Raw genomic sequence first — 22599 nt, forward strand, 5'->3', positions numbered from 1 at the left:
CTGTTAGTTAATGGTTGACTTGCATCTAAAGGAACCAGTTGACACTCGTCCCTGATGTGTGGCAGAATCCTAGCATGATGTCTGTAGTTACGAACAGTGGTTAGAATGGGAAAAATGGGTTGCTTTGGTTGAATGTCATCTTCTGTTGCAAACTGTTTCCATGAACTAAAATATTTCCTTATAACCAAGTTGGGTTTTGAGACGGTGATTCCATTGATGAGCATTATGTTCTTTATAGAAAGTCTTTGCTGCAGTGAAAAACGCTTTCCTTAATCCTCAGAATAAATATTCCTTATATCCAGTGATCAGCTCTAGCAGTGCTGAAAGACTTTCGCTGAAGGCTTGGTCTTCACATTCTCATCCCAGGAATACAACAGAAGTTAGCATCAGAATTCCTGATAACTGTATTCTCTGACACCTATGACAAACTACAGGGCTTGAAGGGTAAAAGCATTAGAGAGCTAGTTATTAGACTCTGGTCATCAGTTATGACCTTTATACCACTCCCTTGAAACATCTTTTCAAGAGCGAGATCTATGGAGACCTAGAAAACCTCGGGGGGGGGAAATAAGCTTGCTCCATCTGGTAACTTGGAATCAAAAAAGTTTGCTTTTTAGTCCCTTTTTGGGAGGGGGGGGTCTGTATATATTCTAACCATTTCACACAGTTTGTACATGATCCTGCACCCACTGAAGTCAATAGTGTTTTTGCTATTGACTTCAGTGAGAGCAAGATCAAAGCTCAACTTTTAGGAATTTTCTTTTTGTACTACTTAGTTATCTTTTAGCTTTCCAGGTAACCACAAAGCTTGTGCTTCTTAGTAGACAGAAGAGTTGCCTGACGTTTCATGTCAGTCCAATTTGAAACAGAAAGGTAGCCATGTGACCTGATACCTTTCAAAGGTTTACTGGTAGAACAAGAAGATAAGACCATGTTACAGTCAGAAATTGTTTTCCAAACACTATTTAATTGGGAAAATAGCAGCACATGACTGTAGTGTGAACAGCTCAAAAGTAAAGACAATGACTGAGGTTGTATGAGAATGGTAATACTGTTAGAACAGAGTCTCTTCAACCCCCCCCACACACACACACACACACACACACTCATCTTTAAGAAAAGTCTGGCTTGATTTGAATTTCATTGCCTTTTGTCCTTGGGGAAATCTCAGATCCTCAGCATAGTTGTGGAATTGTGCCCCAAAGGACGGGGACAGGTGTTAGGCACTCAATAGTGGTTTTGAGCTTTAACTTCACATTTACAGCAAGCTCATTAATTTGCTATTTGATGCATAAAGCAGCCATGATTGATAGTTGGGAAAGGGAAAGGGAAAAATATTCAGAGATGAGTGAACATCCTAAATTAACAGTGTGTCTGGGTTGCAGAACTGTATTTCCCTGGAGGACTGCTGAAATTAATGGGGGTTTTTTTAAACCTCTGTATTGAACACCTGCCACTGTGTGTTTAAACCTTTTGTTACCCCTTTTAAAATAATGTCCTTGTTTACTTTCAAAATTATGTAGATACCATGGAAAATACATTTTTCTTTTTGATTTATCCTGATCCAGATGCTTATAGTTCCTTACAGCCAGCAGATGGAGACAGAATTAAGTCTTTGGATTACAAAATCTCATCCATACATACACTGTCCTTACCAGTTGACAGAACTCAGCTGTTGGTCTCTGGCAGGTGGAATGTTAAAACTCTTGCTAGCTGAGGGAGAGACCTGCAAATAAGTGAATGGAGAAGATCTCTGTAGCCTACCAGTCTTTCAAGCTACACCCTGGCATGTGGCTGCCACTGCAGCACCATATCATGAAGCATTGATTGCCTCCAGGCTCTCACTGCCATGGGCAAGGAGCAAGCTCTCACTGAAGTACCCCATGGCTGACTCTTACAGGAGCTCCAGATTCAGGAAGTGCCTCCACTGCCAGATACTGCAGGCCCCTTCTGGCTTAATTGTAAGAGAAGCACAAATTCAATCTTTCTGAGAAAAGGAGCAGGTGTGAAGGATAAGGAAGAGTCACCAATCTTGGACCCTGCCTAAGTGGTGAGACTTGCCTTCTATAAAGTTCACCCCCATAGTCCTTCCTTTCTGGGCTCAGCATTTTGGTACCACAGGTCTTCAGACTTTTGGAGAGGCAGCACGTACAATATGGCATGCAGGAACTGGCCACCAGGGTTGATTAGATAAGGTATCGCTAAGGAACAGGAGCAGCAAATGGGAGTTCTGCAAAGGAGTACTCCAGGTGGAGGAGGAGTGACGATATGACCCTTAGGGTGAGTGCATTGTGTGCACTTGCTTACCTTGGGCCTGCTTGATTGAAGTTTACAGTGTGGTCTTTTTTGGGGGGCCGTGTGCTGAGCCCAGTGGCCTGCTAGGCAAGGCTGAGAGCTTCTTAACAAGGGTCTAACCTGCCATCTTTTGAGCCCTAATCCCTTAGGATCTCTTGATAAGGGAATGGGACTAACTCAGGGGAGAACGGGTTAAAAAGCCAGCTCATGGGTGACCACAGGAGCTAGCAAGCGGGAGTTTCCAATAGAGTTTAGAGAGGGAGTGTGAGCCAGATAAATATTTATTTACTTAGGTTTATTATTAAAACCTAATAAACCTTCTCTACATTTAGGCTAATACCACTACCCCACCCCCCAAAAAATAAACACACACCCGTATGTGCACCAAACAAACAAAATTTCCTGCAAGAGTGAAAATAATGCAGGCATAAGTCTAGCAGCAGAGTGGGGGCTATCCAGTTTATTGCACTGTTTGTGGCATCTGTGATTTCAAGCCTTGTGGGCTGGTGGCATGTGTGTGCTTTTGGTGCCAGCAGCTAATGGCTCTCAGAGACTGAGTATGGGCTCTTGAGACTAGAGTGGCTGAACAGAAGCCAAGGGAGACAGAAGACAGACAAGACTTTCTGGGAAACAGTAGAATGATGACAGCCTCTGTGCTGTTGAGGATGAAAGTCTGAAGGAAAGAACACCAAGCTCAAATGGAGGGAAACAATCCCATAGCTGGGACCCTCCTTCCAGTTGTCATGGTATCATCTCACACTGAAGATACCTCTCTAGGGCAGGGGACCCCTATTATTAGGAAGACAAGTACTAGTAATGGGGAATTCAATTATTAGAAATGTAGATAGTTGGATCTGTGATGACTGAAAGGACCGCATGGTAAATTGACTGCTGGGTGCAAAAGTTGCAGACCTCATGAAACATCAAGTCAGACCGATGTGCAGTGCTGGGGAGGAGCCAGTGGTCCATGGTACAGGTAGTTACCAGTGACGTAGGGAGAGGTAGCCAGGGTCCTGGAGGCCAAATTTAGGCTGCTAGGTAAGAGATACAAGCCCAGTACCTCCATATAGCATTCTCTGAACTGCTTTCAGTTCCACACGCAGGGCCATTAGGCAGAACTGCAGGGTCTACCATGTGTGGAGGAGATGATGGTGTTCAGAGGAGGGATTTTGGTTTACTAGGTACTTTTGGAAAAGGAGGATTCTATACAGGAAGGATGGACTCTACGTAAATCAAAATGGAACCAGACTGCTGCCATATAAAATTAAAAAGGTTGTAGAGGAGTTTTTAAACTAAGGGCTGGGGAAAGCCGACAGGTGCGGAGGAGTACATAGATTGGACAGACACATCCCTTAGGGAAGGATTTATTAAAGGGGATACTCTTCCACTTCACCTCTTTACTAAGATATAATTGATGAAGGTCAGGTAGGAACTGAAGCGAGAGAGTCTCATTCAATTGCATCACATGATGGCAGACAACTAAATACTGATAAATTTTGTAAGTGCTTGTATGCAAATACAAGAAGTCTAAATACTAAGATGGGTGAACTGGATTGTCTGGTACTAAATGAGGATATTGATATAAAAAGCGTCACAGAAACTTGGTGGAACGATGATAATCAATGGAACACTAGTATCAGGATACAAAATATATAAGAATGACTGAGTAGATCACACTGGTGGGGGAGTGGTCGTACATGTGAAAGAAAGCACAGTCAAATATAGTAATAAAAATCTTAAATGAATCAGACACTATGATGGAATCACTAAAATTCCATGCTTGAATAATGAGAGTATAGCAGTAGGACTATACTACCGACCACCTGACTCGGATGGTGGTTGTGAAATGCTCAGGGAGATTAGAGAGGCTACAAAAACAGAAAACCCAATAATGGGAGATTTCAGCTATCCCCACATTGACTGGGAACATGTTACCTCAGGTTAGGAAGCAGAGATAAAATGTCTGGACACCATTAATGGCTGCTTCTCAGAGCAGCTAGTCCTGGAACCCACAAGAGGAGAGGCAGTTCTTCATTTAATACCAAATGGAGCATAGCATCTAGTCCAAGAAGTGAGTATAGCTGAACCATTATAATGACCATAATCTAATTAAATTTAACATCCTTGTAGGGGGGAAAATACCAAAGAAACCTGTAACAGTAGTGTTTTACATCAAAAAGGGGAACTACACCAAAATGAGAAGCCTAGATAAATGGAAATCAAAAGGAAAAGTGAAAATGTCTGCAAGCTGCATGGGAACTTTTAAAAACACCATAATAGAGGCTCAAACTATACGTATACCCCAAATTAAAAAAAAATGGTAAGATGACAGTCACCATGCCTAAACAGAGTAAAACAGGTGATTTAGCGACAAAAAGACATCTTTTAAAAATTAGAAGTCAAATCCACCTGAGGAAAATAGAAAGGAACATAACTCTGGCAGGTCAAGTGTAATAATTAGGCAGGCCAAAAAAGAATTTGAAAAGCAACTAGCAAAACACACAGAAACTAACAGCAAAAAATTAAGTACTTCAGAAGCAGGAAACCTGCCAAACAGTCAGCTGGGCCACTGGAGGATCAAGGTGCTAAAGAAGCACTCAAAGAAGACAAGGCTATTGCAGAGAAGCTAAATGAATTCTTTGCATTGGTCTTCTCTGCAGAGGACGTGAAGGAGATTCCCACACCTGAGCCCTTCTTTTTAGGTGACAAATCTGAGGAAGTGTCCCAGATTGAGAGGTTAATAGAGGAGGTTTTGGAACAAACTGATAAACAATAAAAAGTCACCAGGCCCAGAGAGTATTCATCCAAGAGTTCTGAAGGAGCTCCCATATGAAATTGCGGAACTATTAACTGTGGTATGTGACTTATTGCTTAAATCAGCCTCTGTAGCAGATGACTGGCAATAGCTAATGTAATACTGATGTTTAAAAAAGGCTCCAGGGGTGATCCTGGCAATTACAGACCAGTAAGCCTATCTTCGGTACCAAGCAAATTAGTTGAAACTATAGTAAAGAACAGAATTATCAGATGCGTAGATGAACATGATGTGTTGGGGAAAAGTCAGCACAGCTTTTGTAAAGAAAAGTCATACCTCACCTATCTTTTAGGTGTCCCTAAATCTCTGACTGCTGGAATCTGAGACTGGGCAACAGGGGATTGATCACTCAAAATTTCCTTGTTCTGTTCATTTCCCTCTGATGCGTCTGGCACTGGCCACTGTCAGAAGATGGGATACTGAGCTAGATGGATCACTGGTCTGACCTAATATGGCCATTCTTATGTTCTTGCATTCAGTTCTGTTACGCCTATGAGAGAGACGTGACTTGTCAATATTTTTAGGTCATTGAAAGCCCTTGACAGCCTGATAAGGAGAAAGTGCCCTTATGTTTGCTTTTCGTACTATACATTTGTTACAATGTACGAGGATGCCTTCGCATCTGCAAAGCTGCCAAATAGGAAACTAAAGAAATAGATTGTCTCAATTATTTGCTTGAAGTTCCCTGATAACATTTAAGATTGACAGAGAAGCGTGAGTGGCAGGCCAGCACTTGTAATGCTAAATAGAAGTCTGAGACTCGGGCTCATGCTACAGCACTAAAAAATAGCTGTGTAGATTTTTCTGGCTGGGGCTCTGAAGGCTAGGAAGATGGGTGGGGACACCAGTTCAGAACCAGAGTTCTAGCCAGCGCCTCAATGTTTACACAGTTTATTTTTTTAGTGCCGTAGCATGAGCCCCACAAGCTTGAGTCTGTAAGCCAGGCTCTGAGACTTGCTACATCTGGATCCTACTTGCTGGGTAAATGTACCCTGTGTCTAAATCATTTGTGTGGGTGTGTGAATGTTCTAGAATCATAAAAGATTAGGGTTAGACGAGACCTCAGGAAGTCATCTAGTCCAACCCCCTACTCAAAGCAGGACCAACACCAACTAAATCATCCCAGCCAGGGCTTCGTCAAGCCAGGCCTTAAAAACCTCTAAGGATGGAGATTCTACCACCACCCTAGGGAACCCATTCCAGTGCTTCACCACCCTCCTAGTGAAATAGTGTTTCCTAATATCCAACCTAGACCTCCCCTACTGCAATTTGAGACCATTGCTCCTTGTTCTGTCATCTGCCACCACTGAGAACAGCCTAGCTTCATCCTCTTTGGAACCCCCCTTCAGGTAGTTAAAGGCTGCTATCAAATCCTCCCCCTCATTCTCCTCTTCTGCAGACTAAGTAAATCCAGTTCCCTCAGCCTCTCCTCATAAATCATGTGCCCCAGCCCCCTAATCATTTTTGTTGCCCTCCGCTGGACTCTCTCCAATTTGTCCACCTCCATTCTGTAGTGGCAGCCCCAAAACTGGACTCAGTACTCCAGATGTGGCCTCACCAATGCCGAAAAGAGGGGAATAATCATTTCACTCGATCTACTGGCAATGCTCCTACTAATGCAGTCCAATATGTCGTTAGCCTTCTTGGCAACAAGGGCACACTGTTGACTCATATCTAGCTTCTTGTCCACTGTAATCCGCAGGTCCTTTTTTTGCAGAACTGCCGCTTAGCCAGCCAGTCCCCAGCCTTTAGCAGTGCATGGGATTCTTTCATCCAAAGTGCAGGACTCTGCACTTGTCCTTGCTGAAGGAGATGTCATGCCATGTAAGTTGCTACAGTATGTGTCATGAACCAGAGCCTAAAAGGTGATATGAAACAGGAATGCCTTGGATGTAGTTCACTAAAAAGTCTTTGAAATCTATTCATTGTAATTGGCAGATTATCTTCATACTGTTGTTTTTTTACTTAAACAAATGCAACAAAGAAAATCTAAGGTTGATTTTTTTAAAGTGAGAAGTACCATAGATGCAGTTTCATTCTCTGAAGAGGATACCCATAGTATCTTAACCCATGTAACATTTTGTGCAATTGTTTAAATAACTACAATTGACCTTGACTTTAAACTCTCTGTGAACTCTTCACTTTGGGATTTGGATTGATGAAGTCAAACTTCATAAAAAGCCTGTGCTTTTTCTAGCATTTTCATGTTCCTACTTTTGATCATCAGACTATCTAGTTGTCATGCTGTCTGGAGTGGCTCATAACCGTGAGTGCCGACCTCAGGGCAGACTGTCAACAAGGCAGGGCAGAGACCCCAAATGGTTACATGTTCTATAATTAGATTTCACCAACCCAGTAACAAATGTGAACTCCTGGAGCACTATAACAGTCTTGTCATGGAGTCACAGAAGGTCCCTTTGGGCAATCCAGTCTATCCTGCCACCCAGGCAAGCGGGACTTAGTGATGGGTGCTTTACGCCAAAGATCATAAAAGATTCAGGTTGCTTCCAGTCCCAAGAGACCAAGTTATCTCATCTTAACCATACTAACACACAGATGAGCTGGACTGGTTTCCAGCAATGAATTTGTCAGTGCTTGGTTGAGGCTTGGCAAGAGCGGACACCTGGTCTGCCAGCGTGTCACTAGTTAAAAGGGATTTTATTTTAAGTGGGACCTTTCTTTATGCCACGGAGATAGAGTGCATGTATGTCAGATTGTATTTAACACTTTTCTCTCATGAGTGAGTTACAGTACAAGTTCTTTCAGTACTGATTTAATAGAGCTCTTCATTAGTGTGGGTAAAGAAGACAAAATCCTGTGACAGTGCTTCATGTTATGCAATTCTTGGTGTTTCTTGTCATTGTAATACTTGTTTTGTGCCGTTTAACGAGGCCTAGATCAGCAGATGCAACGAGTTCTGTAGAAAAGTCAGTAGGAGAGGCGCACACACTTTTAATCCTTTAATAGCATTTCAGTTTTTCCCTTTTAACAGTCTATATCAATAGTTCAACTTGGGGGATTTTAAAAAATAAACTTTAGTATTTGCAGCAGGTTATAACAGTAAGCCCCTGCTGACTGACGTAGCTTTTATCCACTTTTCTGGTATGCTGAAAGAAGAACCAGAATACTCTTGGATGCATCTTTTTTCAGCTACTTTTTATAGTGGTGATATTTCCTTAAAATATGCTTTTTAAAAGAAAAAAGCTTTCTGTGACTCTTGAGTGAGTTGTGACTTGGTATCTTCATTCTTCCCCTCCCACATTTGATTTTATATTTTGTAAAAGGCTTTGTCAAAATGTCTAGCTCCCAAATGATATTTTCAATTGCACTTAAATTTCAACCCTTTATTTTACATTAATACCCTATTTTTGTGTGTTCTTGTAGGAGTGCTTCAGCTAGGGTTGCCAACCCTCCAGGATTGGCCTGAAGTCTCCCAGAATCAGCATCGATATCCCAGTCACTATTGAAAGCATGCCGGGAGATTTTAATAGCCTATTTTAAGAAAATGACATTACATCGTGTGTGGGGGAGGGGGCGGGAATCTCCCAGAATAGCTTCATTCAGAGTTGGCAACCCTAGCTTCTGCTCAGAGTGAGTGTATGCTGCTGCTTTAGATGTTTCCACAAATCCTCACTCTTAAAGTAGTGTGTGGACCCAAAGGCTTTAAAAGCAATTAATGTGTAATCTGAGTCACAGTCTTGATGTAGTGCATGAGCTACAGGGGAAGAAAGGAGAACCCTCCTTCTCCATTTCTGTTTTGTTGCCCCCTGTTGTCAGACTGTGATCTGGTCACTCTTAACATTTTCCCTAACTTATTCGTTCATTTAGTTCATTTTAGTCAATGGGACCTACTAGCGGAGTAAGACACATCTGATTGTAAATATACACAGTATGATCGGCCCTTAAGGTAAAGCAGGGTTTCCTAAACTAGAGCACTCCCTGTAGAAGATGGAGGGGAGTGCAGCCAGACCTCTCATTTGCTCTCCAGAGTCTGACACATCATTGTTTAAAAATATCAGTCTCTAGCTGTTGTGGTTGTGGGGGGAAAAACTTTCAAAATGTGACCCAAGTGTAAAATGTGCAGTGATGTTTTTCTGAATTTGCAAAAAGCTTGAAGCAATAGCTCTGAGGTGTAAACTGCCCAATTAATGTCAATGGCTGCTAACTCAGAGCCCAATGATGATGCTTTTAAATGTTACCATTGTTAACAATTTCACTGCTCATCAAAACGTTAAAGAATTTCAAATTACAAAGAGCTATCAAATAAAAATTTGATATGTTCTAAATATACAACTTAATTTAGTATTCTAAAATATAGGGAGACCTTCAGCAGCACATGGCAGGGTTGAAGAGGGTTGTGATTGTTTTCATTTTCCTCAGTTTAGCTCTTGGCTTTCAAAAGTTTGGGAAATGCTGCCAAAAAGGATTCATGCAGGAGGAGAACTCTGCCTGTAAGCCTTATTGAAAAGGATTCATCTAAATTGGATGAGTGGAATCACAAAAGTTATTATCAACATCTGAAACAATATTCCCCTTTAAGAATTGCCTCTGCAGATCCCTGGTCTTGGGGAAATACACACCTTGAACTGTCTGAAAGGCTCTCTGACTACTCAGTTGCACTGTTTCTCAATATTTTCAGGTTGATAACTCGTTTTGTTTAAAGTCAAGAATTTTCACAACCTCCTTACACTTTTATTGTGAAAGTATGACTGTGCACACACACACACACCAGTGATTGCAACCCACTGGTTGAGAAGCACTGCTATATTGGATTCCCACTTTCACTGTGAGTCTAGACTCTAGAGGATTATAGCTCCTACCGCTATCAATTCCTTTCCTACCATTTTGGCCAGCTGATCTGAGCACCACTCATTCTTTTTGACTGTGTTACTGGACCATTTGTTCTTTGACTTTTCAAGGTTTGTGTGTTGGGTTTTAGCTTCATCAATGCACAGACACATTTGTTAATAGGACTGCAACATTACTTGGTTCTGTGCTGGTCATTACCTCTTTTTATATCTTAAGTGTAAGGAAATTGAAGGAAACTCTTGTCTAGAGACAAGGTGGGTGAGGTAATATCTTTTATTGGACTAACTTCTGTTGGTAAGAGAGGCTTTTGAAAGCTTGAACAGAAGTTGGTCCAATACAAGATATTACCTCACTCACCTCATGTCTCTCAATAATATCCTGGGACTGACACAGCTACAGCAACACTGCATATAACAATGTCTTCTCAGTTACTCAGTGTTCTCATACAAATCCTGATTAAAAGAAGTTTAGATTAAAACTGTATATCGAGTAGCAATAAAATGGCATTGAAGTACATATAAGGCATATCTTTTGGTGGCTCTGATAATCCCTTCATTTATTGGCAGGACAAACTTCCTGTTCTTTTTCATCCATGTCAGAAACTTAAATGACTAATTCCCTACTTTCTGACAGTGGGATGTCAAGAAGCTCTGCCAGACAAGCCAGCAAATCCTGATACAGCCAGTGGGAGGAAAGGATGATATTGTAACCATTTATTAGATTAGGTGTAAGGACTGATCTCTGTGGCATCTAGACTGCCCAGCATTCCCCAAATCATCCTCCTTCACAGATTTTGTCGTCCTATTCACTGTCTCCTTCCACGAGATGAAAGAAACTGGGAATTCTGCCCATTCTCTCCTCCTCACACAGTTTACTCATATGGAAGTTATATGAAGTTTTATATCATTGTCCTATAAATTCAGTCACAGCATTGTGCATCTTGATTTACATCTGACCTAGACAAGTTATGAAACTTAAGGAAATTCTTATTTCAGATCTATAAATCGTGCTATATTGATTCACTTCTTTGCCAGAGCTCTTCCCCAGGAAATTGCTGCTGTTGGCTATTCTCTGAACTAGAGATCTGCAGATACAGTACTTTGGAGGAGTAAGTAAAGGTTATCATATGTGCCTGGAATCCTTGGAGTATATTGCCTCTGCAGATTCATAGTCACCCCAGTAGTCCAATAATCTAGATTCCTCAGGAGAGAGAGAGTAGAATCTAAGGTCTCAGAGTTTCTAACGTATTTGGAAGCTTAGAAAACCAGAGGATCATTGGAACAAAGATCAAAGTACTACTGATGAGGCATCTACTAAAGTTATTTTAGCCACTACCTGCAAACAGAAAACTTCCACTTCTAGAGATGTTGATGTGTGGCTTAATCAGATTAAAGTAGTAGTAGTTTCCATTACATTAAGATACTCTGCTGATTTATATTTTTGGAGAATGCTTTGTGCTTGAACAAAATGGTGGTAGGAGTGTGGATAGTTCAAATCAAATATGTAATTTCATATGACTCAATACTCTTAATGTCTCAAATCCTATGATGCTTGACTACTGTAAATTGTACTTTTTCCACTCTCTGCATATGGGCCGCATAGCATAACTGGAAATCATCTGGATTAAAATTAAATGAAATCCTGAGGGTAAATTCTGGCTGGGCTTTGCATACTTTGACTCTTTAAAAAATAAAATAAAAAATCCAGTTCCTGTGAAAGCATATGATTGTATTAGATTTGAAATTATGTAAGTGCCAGACTTTTTGGAAATGTGCTATGAGCTTTTGGGTTTTAAACCTAGTTTTCTCAGTTTTATGGTTGTAGAAGAAGAATTTCAAGTTTGTTATGCTAATTGTAACAAGTGTGGTAGAATCTATGGAAGTAATGGACTCGGTTTAAGGCACATACATACTCTTAGTTTGAATGGGTTAAAATAGAAGTCTATATATTAAACTTTAGTTTCCAGAGATGAATGTAAGGGTTTTCTTTGTTTTGTTTTTAAATAGTGTTTCTTTTTCCTTTTTTTTTTTTTTTTGGGGGGGGGGGAGGGACTTTAAAAAAATCTCAAGCGAATAATAAAATTTGAGGGTTTTAGTTAGTGGGGGTGGTTTTTGTGTGTGTGTGTGTGTGTGCATGCACGTGCACGTGCACGCACACATATATAGTGACAAAGTCCCTCCTCTGCCTTGGTGGGTCCTGCGTTTATTGGCGGATTTGCTCGCCTCAGAGGTTCACGGCCGCTTTTGTGGCTCAGATCTGCTGTTCACTCAGTTAGCTTCATCGCTGGCCAGCATGGGGAAAAGGAAGAACAATCCCCACAGTCTCTGCTGGTCCACCTAGTGGATCGGGGAACAGGCCAGAGACCTTCCCCTCTGGTGGAACCCACAGTCCAGGTCAACTTCTCGGGTATCAAGTAGGGAGTTGGAGAGATGGGGGGAACCCGGGGCCTGCCCTCTACTCCAGGTTCCAGCCCAGGGTCCTGTGGATTGCAGCTGTCTACCGTGGCTCCTGTAACAGCTGCGTGACCATTACAACTCCCTGGGCTTCTTCCCCATGGCCTCCTCCCAACACCTTCTTCATTCTCACCACAGGACCTTCCTCCTAATGTCTGATAATGCTTGTACTTCTCAGTCTTCCAGTAGTACACCTTCTCACTCTCAGCTTCTTGCTCCCAGCTCCTCGGTCGCACAACACAAACTGAAGTGAGCTCCTTTTTAAACACAGGTGCCCTGATTAGCCTGCCTGTCTTAATTGATTCTAGCAGCTTCTTGATTGGCTACAGGTGTTCTAATCAACCTGTCTGCCTTAATTGTTTCCAGAAAGTTCCTGATTGTTCTGGAACCTTCCCTGTTACTTGACCCAGGGAAAAGGGACCCACTTAACCTGGGGCTAATATATCTGCCTTCTATCACTCTCCTGTAGCCATCTGGCCTGACCCTGTCACAATATATTGTGTGTGTGTGTGTGTATGTATGTATGTATGTATGTATGTATGTGTATATATATATATATATTTCACCTGGGACCCTTTGGAAATCCACCAAGCATGGATGCGCTGAACCCAAAAGTGCTGATATAATCCAGATGAATACATTTGTATTAAATTATTGGCTTGCACTTAATCTATGCAATGAAGATTCAGTTATTTGCAGTAGTAAACAATGATGCCCCATTTCTATAGGACTAGGAGATACTGTACATTCACAAGTCTACAAGATTGTTGTTAGGGTACAGTTTATAATTGGCGTGGTTTTTAAGTTTTATTCTTTTGACCATTTTTATCATAAGATTTTCAGATAAGGATATTTTGGGGGAAATTGATTAGGTTTCTTCACACACAGGGATGTCTAGTAGGTAACAACAGGACCAACATAAAACTCCTTGAAGTTGGAGTTAACTTCAACTCCTGATTGAAGTTAAAATGATGGTATGCTGTGATTCAAGCACTGAATTAAGCATGGTACTTTTCAGAGCATATCCTGTGAAACAGGCATTATAATGATTAGTAGATCATTGGGGGCTTTGGTAGCAGAGGCATAACTTCATAATATTAATACAATGGACTAAATTCTGTGATGGTGTAAATCCAATAAGTCATTTATAGTTATGCCAGTAGAGAATTTGGTCCAGTATGCAGGGAATAGGCTCTTGTATATAAAAGTCTATCCAAATCTTTTAATCTACATTAGGAAATGATGCTTCTCACCAAGTTAGTGCCCCATTTACATGTTTCAAAGCTATTCAAATTGTATAAAATGTACTTCTTGTGTAGTAATTAGGCTATTTTTTGAAAGCTTAACTCAGGATACTTGTTTGATATCAACAGAATGGTCCACTTAAAAGAGAAAAAACAAAGAAACAAAAACCATCACCATAATAGGGTTGTGTACAATACCACCTAGGAAGCTTTCAGACCAGTTTTGTATGGTTAAATGGATAAAAATATGGAGAAGTCTATAGTATTGTCAAAGGCATTCAACATCAGTAGTTTCTCTTTGGCAGAAAGTGGTGGAAACTAGATTAAAAGAGATGCTGAGCAAACTAATGACAATGGGAAAATTGAGCTCACTTGATTCAAACAGGAACTCAAAGAAAAGTCTCATGATAATGCTCATTGTGTTTCTGGTTTAATCATTTTTAAAAAAATCTATGTCCATGATGAAGGAATGCCATATAGTAGTTCAAGAACAAGACTGGCTGTCATGAATTTTGGTTTGTATTCTTTTTTGCCATGGATGTGCAGTGTGACTTTGGGAAAGTCACTTAACCTCTCTGTGCCTCCATTTTTCTCATCTGTAAAATGGGGATGATTATACTTGCCAACATCAAAAGTAAATGCTACTATTTGTTAAGGACTTTGAGATCCTTGGAAGAGAAGACACTATAGAGATGCAAAGAGTTATAATAATTACTACTGTATCTTCACTGGTATGTACATCTACTGACATGCACATCAGAAAATGAGATGCAATTGAGTAGACAGTAGTTCATCAGCCATTCCGTTGCTTTTATAAAGTTATCTTGATAAAATAGCTGCTGAACCCTGCTTGATGACACTCCAGTTGAATTTTCTTCCTGTGAAAAGACAGCTTTATCATCGTTTGTTTGCCCAGTGTTAATTTAGGGCATTGTATGCATGGTATTATGTTCAGATCATCACACTGCTTTCTGATTTTACTCTAAATAAATATTTATATTGCTAGTAAACAGGAAGTGAGTGTTTTATGTTTAAGACCATATTGCGTGAAGCACATCTCTAGTAGTGGTATTCTGCTCCTCAGATTATTTCCTACATCATTTAATGGCAGATCGTATACTGCCAGTGGAAGCTTTCAATGAAGGTTGACCAGAAGTTGGAGATCCTGAGATAGGAAATGGCTTCCTGATCGTGGACATCTGAGACTAAGGGTATTTTTTTAATTGTGACGGTTTTAGTGAAAGTGTCACGTGAATAGTTCTGGGATACTATAGCAGTGCAAAGCAGAGAATGCAGAGTGAATTAGCTCTAATTGCAACTAGGGGGTGGGGTGGTTCAGGCAAAATTAGTTCTTTTGAACTTCAGCTTGAAATCTTGTTTTTTTTTCTTTTTTTTATGGTTCATGTCTTGCGGCTACAACTCAAGAAGTTCTCAAAATGTACTGATCATAAATTTTGTCAAATGAGTGCCCGCATTTTGTTTTTTTGTTTGTTTGTTTGTTTGGTAATAAGGACTTAGTATAAGCTGTGATTGTTTCTTCATGAATCATCCAATGGGGAGTAAGAATAAGAATCGTGTAGTAGCATCTTGCTGACAAACCAAGGCTCCAGGGGATGGAAAACAAGAATCTGCTCCTCACTGGAATAAGGGACAAGGGGTTGTTGAATATGTTCCATGATGTGGAGGTGTCTGTATTATTGATTTTCCAACAGAAGTTGGAGCACATGGGTTTATGTAGTTTATCTCTATTCGCAAATTATAAAGGCTCATTTTTTAACCTATAATATTTCAAAATTGTTCAGCAGACACCACACCAGACCAGAAATACAAGACCTCCCAGCAGTTGAATCGTTTGTTTTTACACTGCACCAGCCTGCACATTATTCTGTGAAGTTCTATAGAACTGTGAAACAAAGGAACCCTGATGATGTTTACTTTGGCTCAAGGCTGAGACAGTTATTTTAAATTTAGTTAATAGCTGGAGTAGCAAACTATAATGGTTTGCAACATGTTCTTTTCTGTTTACCTCTCTCTAGATCTCTCAGATGAGTCGCCCAGACCTGATTCTCTTTCTGATGAAGTATCTTATGGCTCTAGTAGTTGGGATCCCTTCTGTCTTTTGGGTTGGAAGTAAAAAGACCTGCTTTGAATGGGCCAGCTTTTTTCATGGACGCAGGAAAAAAGAGTGAGTGCTGTTATGTGAAAGACTTACCAGTGTAATATTGGCAAATAAACCCTTTCTCGCCTGTAATCCTGAGAGAGCACTTTGAGTTAATCCTGTCCAAACCAGTTCCTTCTTGGAGAGGGGGATGGCAGCAGAGGCAACTTGCCTAGAAATGCTGCACTGTTCAGTATATCTGAAAAGCAAACAAAAAAACAAACCCATCCTGTATTTGCACCCGATTGTTTTCTCGATACAGAATCAAATTAACATTCTTCATCTATTATGAAGCTATTCTGCTTCCTTGTTCTTAGAGGAAATGGGATATGCCACAATACTGCACATTTTTGTCACTTTCTGAAGTGTGCAGTAGTATAGCTTCCTTCTCTATAAGCACCATCTCCCTAGCTAGACAACTGATCCTTTCTATTGAGATGAAGCAAACATGTTTTCCACCATGATTCTGCAGCAGTTGTGTACACTTCTTAATCCTTGTATTGTGCATTGAAGCCCCTACCAAACTGCAGTTTAATACAATTAATTCCAGTGAAATCTGTCTTAAGTGACATCTCAATGGACTGACAAATCCAATGCTTAACACTAAAGTGGTCTTCTACTAAAAATGGAGGAAAATTGCACTCAATATAGTTGGGGCAGATTTTAAGACAAAAGGTAACCTACTAAATGTTGTCACTTGTATAAGATTCATAGCAACTTAGTATAATTAATAAATTTTTTATCTACCTAAATACCCCCTTTCAACTAAGGCTGTGTAGAGACTAAGACAATATTTCCTAGCCTGGACATCCCTGGAGGTGACAGACCAGTCTGAATGGAGTAGGAGATAGGGTGGAGGATCTGAGCAATGGGGTAGAGAAAGCTGCATGACACCAGTTGCTCTATCCTAAACATTCTCCTTCAGTTAAAGTACTGGGTGGCTCCTTGAAGCTTTCAGGCTTGTTGCCATGTTCCTGTGGTAGCCCTTACCGTTGCAGGAGAGTACACACCAGCCTTCTGGCTCAAGCTGCTCTCTTCTGTTTGTATTGCAGGTAAATCAGCAGTGAGAGGCAGAGCTGATTTGTCTTCACAGAGCTGTCAATGGACAGCCCCATGCTAAGTAGACAGTGTAGCATTTTGATGAGTGGGAGAATGAGAAGAAGGGGCCATCAGGTGAGGGGGGAGACCCTAGGGGAAGGGAAACAAAAACGAGAGCTTAAACAGGGGGGGTTCCGTTCTACAAAATGACTAAAAAGAGATCAAATGGATGGAAAAATTACTGGCAACTCTGCCAGAGCATAGCTAGAGGATACTAAAAGTGCACCCGTCCACCAGTCCCACACAGAGGGGCTCCAAAAAACCAGGCTGGGAACCACAATCATTGAGCTAAGGCAAAGACAGATTCTGTATACTTTGTACTTCACAAAATATGCTGCTCTTACGGACATTTATAATTCAGTTTTTAAAATATCATTCTGGGGAAGGTAGTGACTTTTCCTGTTTAAAGATGACTGCTTCTGCAGGAATCTGGGCATGTTGATCTCCTGCACTATCTCAAGGATGTTCTTGCCGCAATATCTCTGAACTCTCCAGAGTTAAGGCCATAAGGGAATTCCAGGTTTAAAAGAAAATTACACTGCTTCTAGTTCTTGCATGATCCATAGGATTCATGAAGCTGCTGGGGTCATCTGAGGTAATGGCAAAGCTTTTATTTACATTGCAATTATGTTACCGTATGCCCTACCTGCCTGTGCTAGAAGAGCAATTACAGGTTACAGGGCAATTCTCTAAGCATTGGCCAAAATATTCATATTGGGGTGCTTAAAATTAGGCAACTCAGTCCATATGTAGGCATCTAAATAAGTAGCCTGACTGTTCTGCCTCACTGCTCTTAAGGTACAAAGTTGTAACATTTTGACCATGATGTGTGTATTAAAGCTACATGTTTAATGATAGCATAGGCCGGTTTGGAAGAGCTGTTGTGATCACTTTGCTGTATTTTTTATTTTAACATTAATTATTCCAATTCCATATTTTGACTAGAGCTGTAAATGAGAGCCGCCAGGTGCTGCAGGAGCCTGATTTTGCTCAGTCACTTCTGAGGGATCCTAATACCCCCATTATCCGAAAGTCAAGGGGCACTTCCACTCAGGGGACTTCCACTCATGCTTCATCTACTCATCTGGCTATGATGGATGACCAGAGGAGCAAAGCAGGCAGTGTCCACAGCAAAGTAAGCAGCTACCATGGCAGCCTGCATAGGTCCCGTGATGGCAGGTGAGTTCCATGCATAGTTTAAAATTCTCATGTAAATGGAATTAATGAGCCTCTATTTTCAGGGGGAATCCTGGTCACTACCTGCACTTTTTCATTTGGCTATGCTTTGGCCACCATGAGGTTGGATTCTGAACCTCTGCTAATATTCATCTTCCCAAACTAGTAATTATATCATCTCCATTTGGTCCTTAAAGAACTTTAACATCTGGGTTGGAAAGAGGAAATGTACCGTAACTTTTTTCAGTCGTTATGAGTGTATGAATTAGGGTATGAATGCAGCCAACAGCTCTTTCTCTACTGAGACAGAATGTGCCGTGTGTGTATAGAAACAAAATCTCTTCCAAGTTCAGTGTAGTGTTTGAACACGGCTGCTCTATACACTTCTGTGAGTTTGACTAACTGAAGAACGTGCCAGATCCTCAGCTGGAGCAAATGGTCGTAGTTCTACTGAAATCGGGGCGGGGGGGCGGGGAAGGTAGCTTAGTTGAAGTGACCATTGGGTAACCTGTATTTACTCACCAAATTATTATTCTCAATGTGTGAATGGCGCTATGGTAATTATCTTTATCCTCATTTTATAGATGGGGGGGGGGAAACCTAGAAAGGTAAAGCAACTTGCCAGAGGTCACACATGAGTTCAGTGGCAGAGCCAAGTAGAATGAGTCCTCCTGTTTTTCATAAAAACATAGTACTATATATAATCAAGAGTTATTTACTTACATACTTACACACACTCCCTCTCTCTCTCTTGCCTGTGGTAATAATGAAATTGGCCTTGTTTTTATAAATTAGGTACACCCCCTGCAGCTACAGAGGCATAGAAGACAGACTACCTCATGGCAGCATGTCACGACTGACTGATCACTCCAGGCATAGCAGTTCACATCGGCTCAATGAACAGTCACGTCACAGCAGCATCAGGGATCTCAGCAACAATCCAATGACCCACATCACACATGGTACTAGCATGAACCGGGTTATTGAAGAGGATGGAACCAGTGCTTGATTTGCTTTCAACATAAAGGAGAAGCTCCTACAACAGTGTTACTTGGAGTCCATTTCTCAGTGATGTGATAATACTCAGTATTCTCATGCTTCCCATTGGTGCTGATTTTTTGTATCAGGAAGCTGAAGTTTGGCTTTGCCTTTTTAAAGCCAGCTGTCATTGTGCTTACATCAGTGCTAGGATGCCCAATGATAAGCAATCTGGAAATGAAAAAAAGTAAAAGCTAGTGGTAGCTTCATTTTGAACCTACCAGTAGATAATTATTAATAATTTATTTGATAACTTGTTATTTTCCCATCATATACCATAGCTGGATTTCTTGTTAGAAAAATCCCCAAATACTTTGAATTTCAGTAATTGTTAACTTTGAATACTCACTGGCGAGGTCATGTTAAGAGTTCCAATAAGCAGAAGGAAACTCTTGAATATTTGAAGGAGTTCTTCCATGAAAGCCTTTTGTCTCTGATTAGATAATAAAGTGGTACTTGTCATCAAGCACAGAGGGAGGGCTGCATATTAACTACTGTACAAAGGGCATCTGTAAGAAATCAGCAGGCATTTTTAAATCGTTATGCTGGAAATAAAACAAAAGAATGAGCATTCAGCAGTAAGAATGGGAACTCCAGTGAAGATGGTCAGTTCTTACAGAATTGTTCAAGCTCAATTGTTAGGGTATGGGGAAGGGAAGGCATGATTTTCTTAAATTGGTATTGTCCTTGCCTTTTTACCAAATACTATTTAAATTTTCTGCTTGTTTACAATTTTTCTGTGGGGAGAGGTGGAAAACTCAATTTGAAGCCAGTTACCTAGATAATATTCAGCTACCCATTTTTAAATTAACATACAAAAACTGTGAGATTCCCTGTTCCTGACCTCTCAAACACATGATGGGGGAACCTGGATTTTCTCTTTAAACTAGATTGTTTGACCTCTCTCCGTATGGACCTGTAAGAACAAATCCTGATCCCAATCTCTGCAGCTTGGGTCTGGAGGGGTGGGTGAAATGGATGCAGGGAGTTTATGTGGGAACCCACCAGGAGACCACAGAAATATGCTCTGTGAGAGATCCCTTTATACTGAGTTGTTGTGGAGTGGGAGGTTTAGAGGTAGGTGGGAGAGTACTGAGGAAGGAGTGCAGCAGCGGATCCATGAGTGCATAGATCCACCAGCCAGATTACACTTCTGTGGAAAGGAGGTGAAGGGGTGGTCAGGGTCAGGAACTGCTGCCGCTCTGTAATCTTGGAGGTAGAGCAGGTTTTCACATTCGCCCTCGGTAGGCCCCGAGCCTGTTTAGGTGGAGTGTGCACTGGAGAGAGTATTTGGCCTATATGATGGGTCTCTTCTATCCAGCTCACCACTATCATTCGGAACAGAGAATTCTCTGATTTTTATGGAAACATGAATAATTTTGCTCTCCTTTTGCCTTTGTGGACATTGCAGGCAAAGTCAAGTCATGTTTTAAATGGTACAGTTGATCTGAAGCAGTTTCAGGTATCATTCACCATGACGAAACACTGGTTACATTTGAACCTACCTCAGTCATTACTGTAGAATACTGCTGGGAATTGTACATTTTTTCATTGTCCTAATATTCATTCCCCTTTTGACCTGTTTGAGGCATGTTGAAAAGACTTTGTACGTGCTTGGATGGCATAACCTCAGGGGCAAAAACCCAGGATATGTACTTCAGAGGTTTTTTGGAGCAACAAGACTTAGGCTGTGCAACCATTATTCATTTTAATTATTCCCCAATGACATGACAGCAAATCACTTAGCCATGTTAGTTTTTAAAATCAAAGGTTGTTCTGGGAGTCGCCATGCCTTTAAAAATCTGTTTGCTATAAATTGCTTTTCCCAGCCTGACCAGGCTTTGCTCCAGAAGAGAGGCATGAACCAAAACCAACTTCAAATAAAAATTTTTGGAAGCTTACTCTATACACTCCCCTCTATGTAAATCCATTAATAGTGATAAAAGTTAGTGTGCACACATGCCTGGAGGGCAGACTAGACCCTATGATTTCTGTTGGATTGGCTGTATGTATAGCTAACTGCCACAGTCGTGTATTATGTTAAATCTCTGATTATTCTATATCCTCTCTTTTAAAGCAGATGGGTATGAGATGTGTTTAAGAGTGGCTTTTAGGGTGACAAACTTCCAATTCCATATTGTCAACAATGGTGAAACATGTTCTTGTTTTAAAATTTAACTTCAACTGAGCAACTTTTTTTTTTTGCAAAGGGATGTTATTTTGTAGGAATTTGGATTTTCAAGGGGAGTCCATTATCTTCAACTTTTTAAATGTTGTAACTGAAAGTGAAGTTTTTACATTGATCTTTATTGCTATGTTTGCAATAGTATTCTGGTTTTGACAACGGTTTTGCATTATGCTGTGACTTGTTTAAATGTGGGAGGGGGATTTGGAATGGTTGAGGTTAGATCCATGGTTGGTTTGGGGTTTTTTTGTTTTAAATCTCTCTTAAATTTTGGGGGGGGGGGGTGTTTGTGTGGTTCCAAATGTGAGAGTTTAGACTTTCTCGCTTACCTATTCTATACATGGAATGCACAGCCTAAGTAGTGATTCAAATGTAACATTCTGGTCCCAGTTGCTGATTTCCCCACCACCCTATTGTAGTCCCAACCCCACATCCTATTAGCTTCAAAACTGAACTAATATAATACTACATCATATTTCTAAAGCACCTGTCTTCTCACAATTTAGATTCCTTTAAAAATGATGAATTAAGCATCACAGTACTTGTGTAAAGTTAGTATTAGCATTATCCCCATTTTACAGTTGGGATAACTGAGGCAGAGAGAGTTTGTGTCACCTAAGGTTACAAGGAAGGCTGTAGCAGTGCTGAAAATAAAATCAAGATTTCCTGATTCCTAGTTTTAGGCCTTAGCCATAAAACTATCTATGTTTGTATTACTTCAGTTACAGCATCATGTCCTCAAGGAGTGAACATCTTGGATCTTTCTACTACATGGTGGCCCAACATGCTTTCCTCTGAAACTTCATGCCAGCATACTTCTGTTCAGGGCCAACTCTACCCTACATAGAGAATAGGTGATTGCTGGCAACAATGAAATGTTCAGTAACCACTTGAGTTGTATCTCTGACTGCAGCCTGTTAAAGTCAGGCATTTGCCAGATTGCCTATGGCAACAGCATCCCCTAGCGCTGGCAATGTTCTTCATTTCCTAGTTCTTTAGCTACTATGTCTTCAACGTGCTTCGCCCTAACGTCTATGGTTTTAATGAAGCTTTGCAAAATGAAGATAGAATAATGATGTCACAGGTACAAGTTTGTCTGAGAGTGCAATATTTCTCAAGGACAGTGTTTTGCCTATTGAATCACAAACTATTTGGGGTTTGTTTGGAAAATGTTTTGGAAAACTTAAAAAAAAAAAAAAAAAAAAAAAGCTGCAAATTTGGTTGTAAAGCAGCTTGCCTGCTCTCAAATGCTGTAAATTGGTATTTTCTTAGTTTTAGTTTTTCAAATGTAACTTTTGCTATAGAGGCTTTAGTTCTGAGCTGTATAT

General features: G+C 40.6%; 1 protein-coding gene across 3 annotated transcripts in view; it reads left to right on the top strand.

Moving 5' to 3' along the window:
* The window catches only part of FZD3 (frizzled class receptor 3), a 130093-nt gene that overhangs the window by 79107 nt on the left and 28387 nt on the right, over positions 1 to 22599 (top strand). For 2 of the 3 annotated variants that reach the window (XM_074947403.1, XM_074947401.1), the window contains exons 5-7: positions 15653 to 15801; positions 17818 to 18051; positions 18844 to 19010. In XM_074947403.1, coding sequence (XP_074803504.1) covers positions 15653 to 15801; positions 17818 to 18051; positions 18844 to 19010 — 550 coding nt within the window. Of the gene's footprint in view, positions 1 to 15652; positions 15802 to 17817; positions 18052 to 18843; positions 21482 to 22599 lie in introns of those variants that run through there. The other variant, XM_074947402.1, reaches the window with a different exon arrangement.

Source organism: Natator depressus, chromosome 3 (genome assembly GCF_965152275.1).
Source record: "Natator depressus isolate rNatDep1 chromosome 3, rNatDep2.hap1, whole genome shotgun sequence".
Taxonomy (NCBI): Eukaryota; Metazoa; Chordata; order Testudines; family Cheloniidae; genus Natator; species Natator depressus.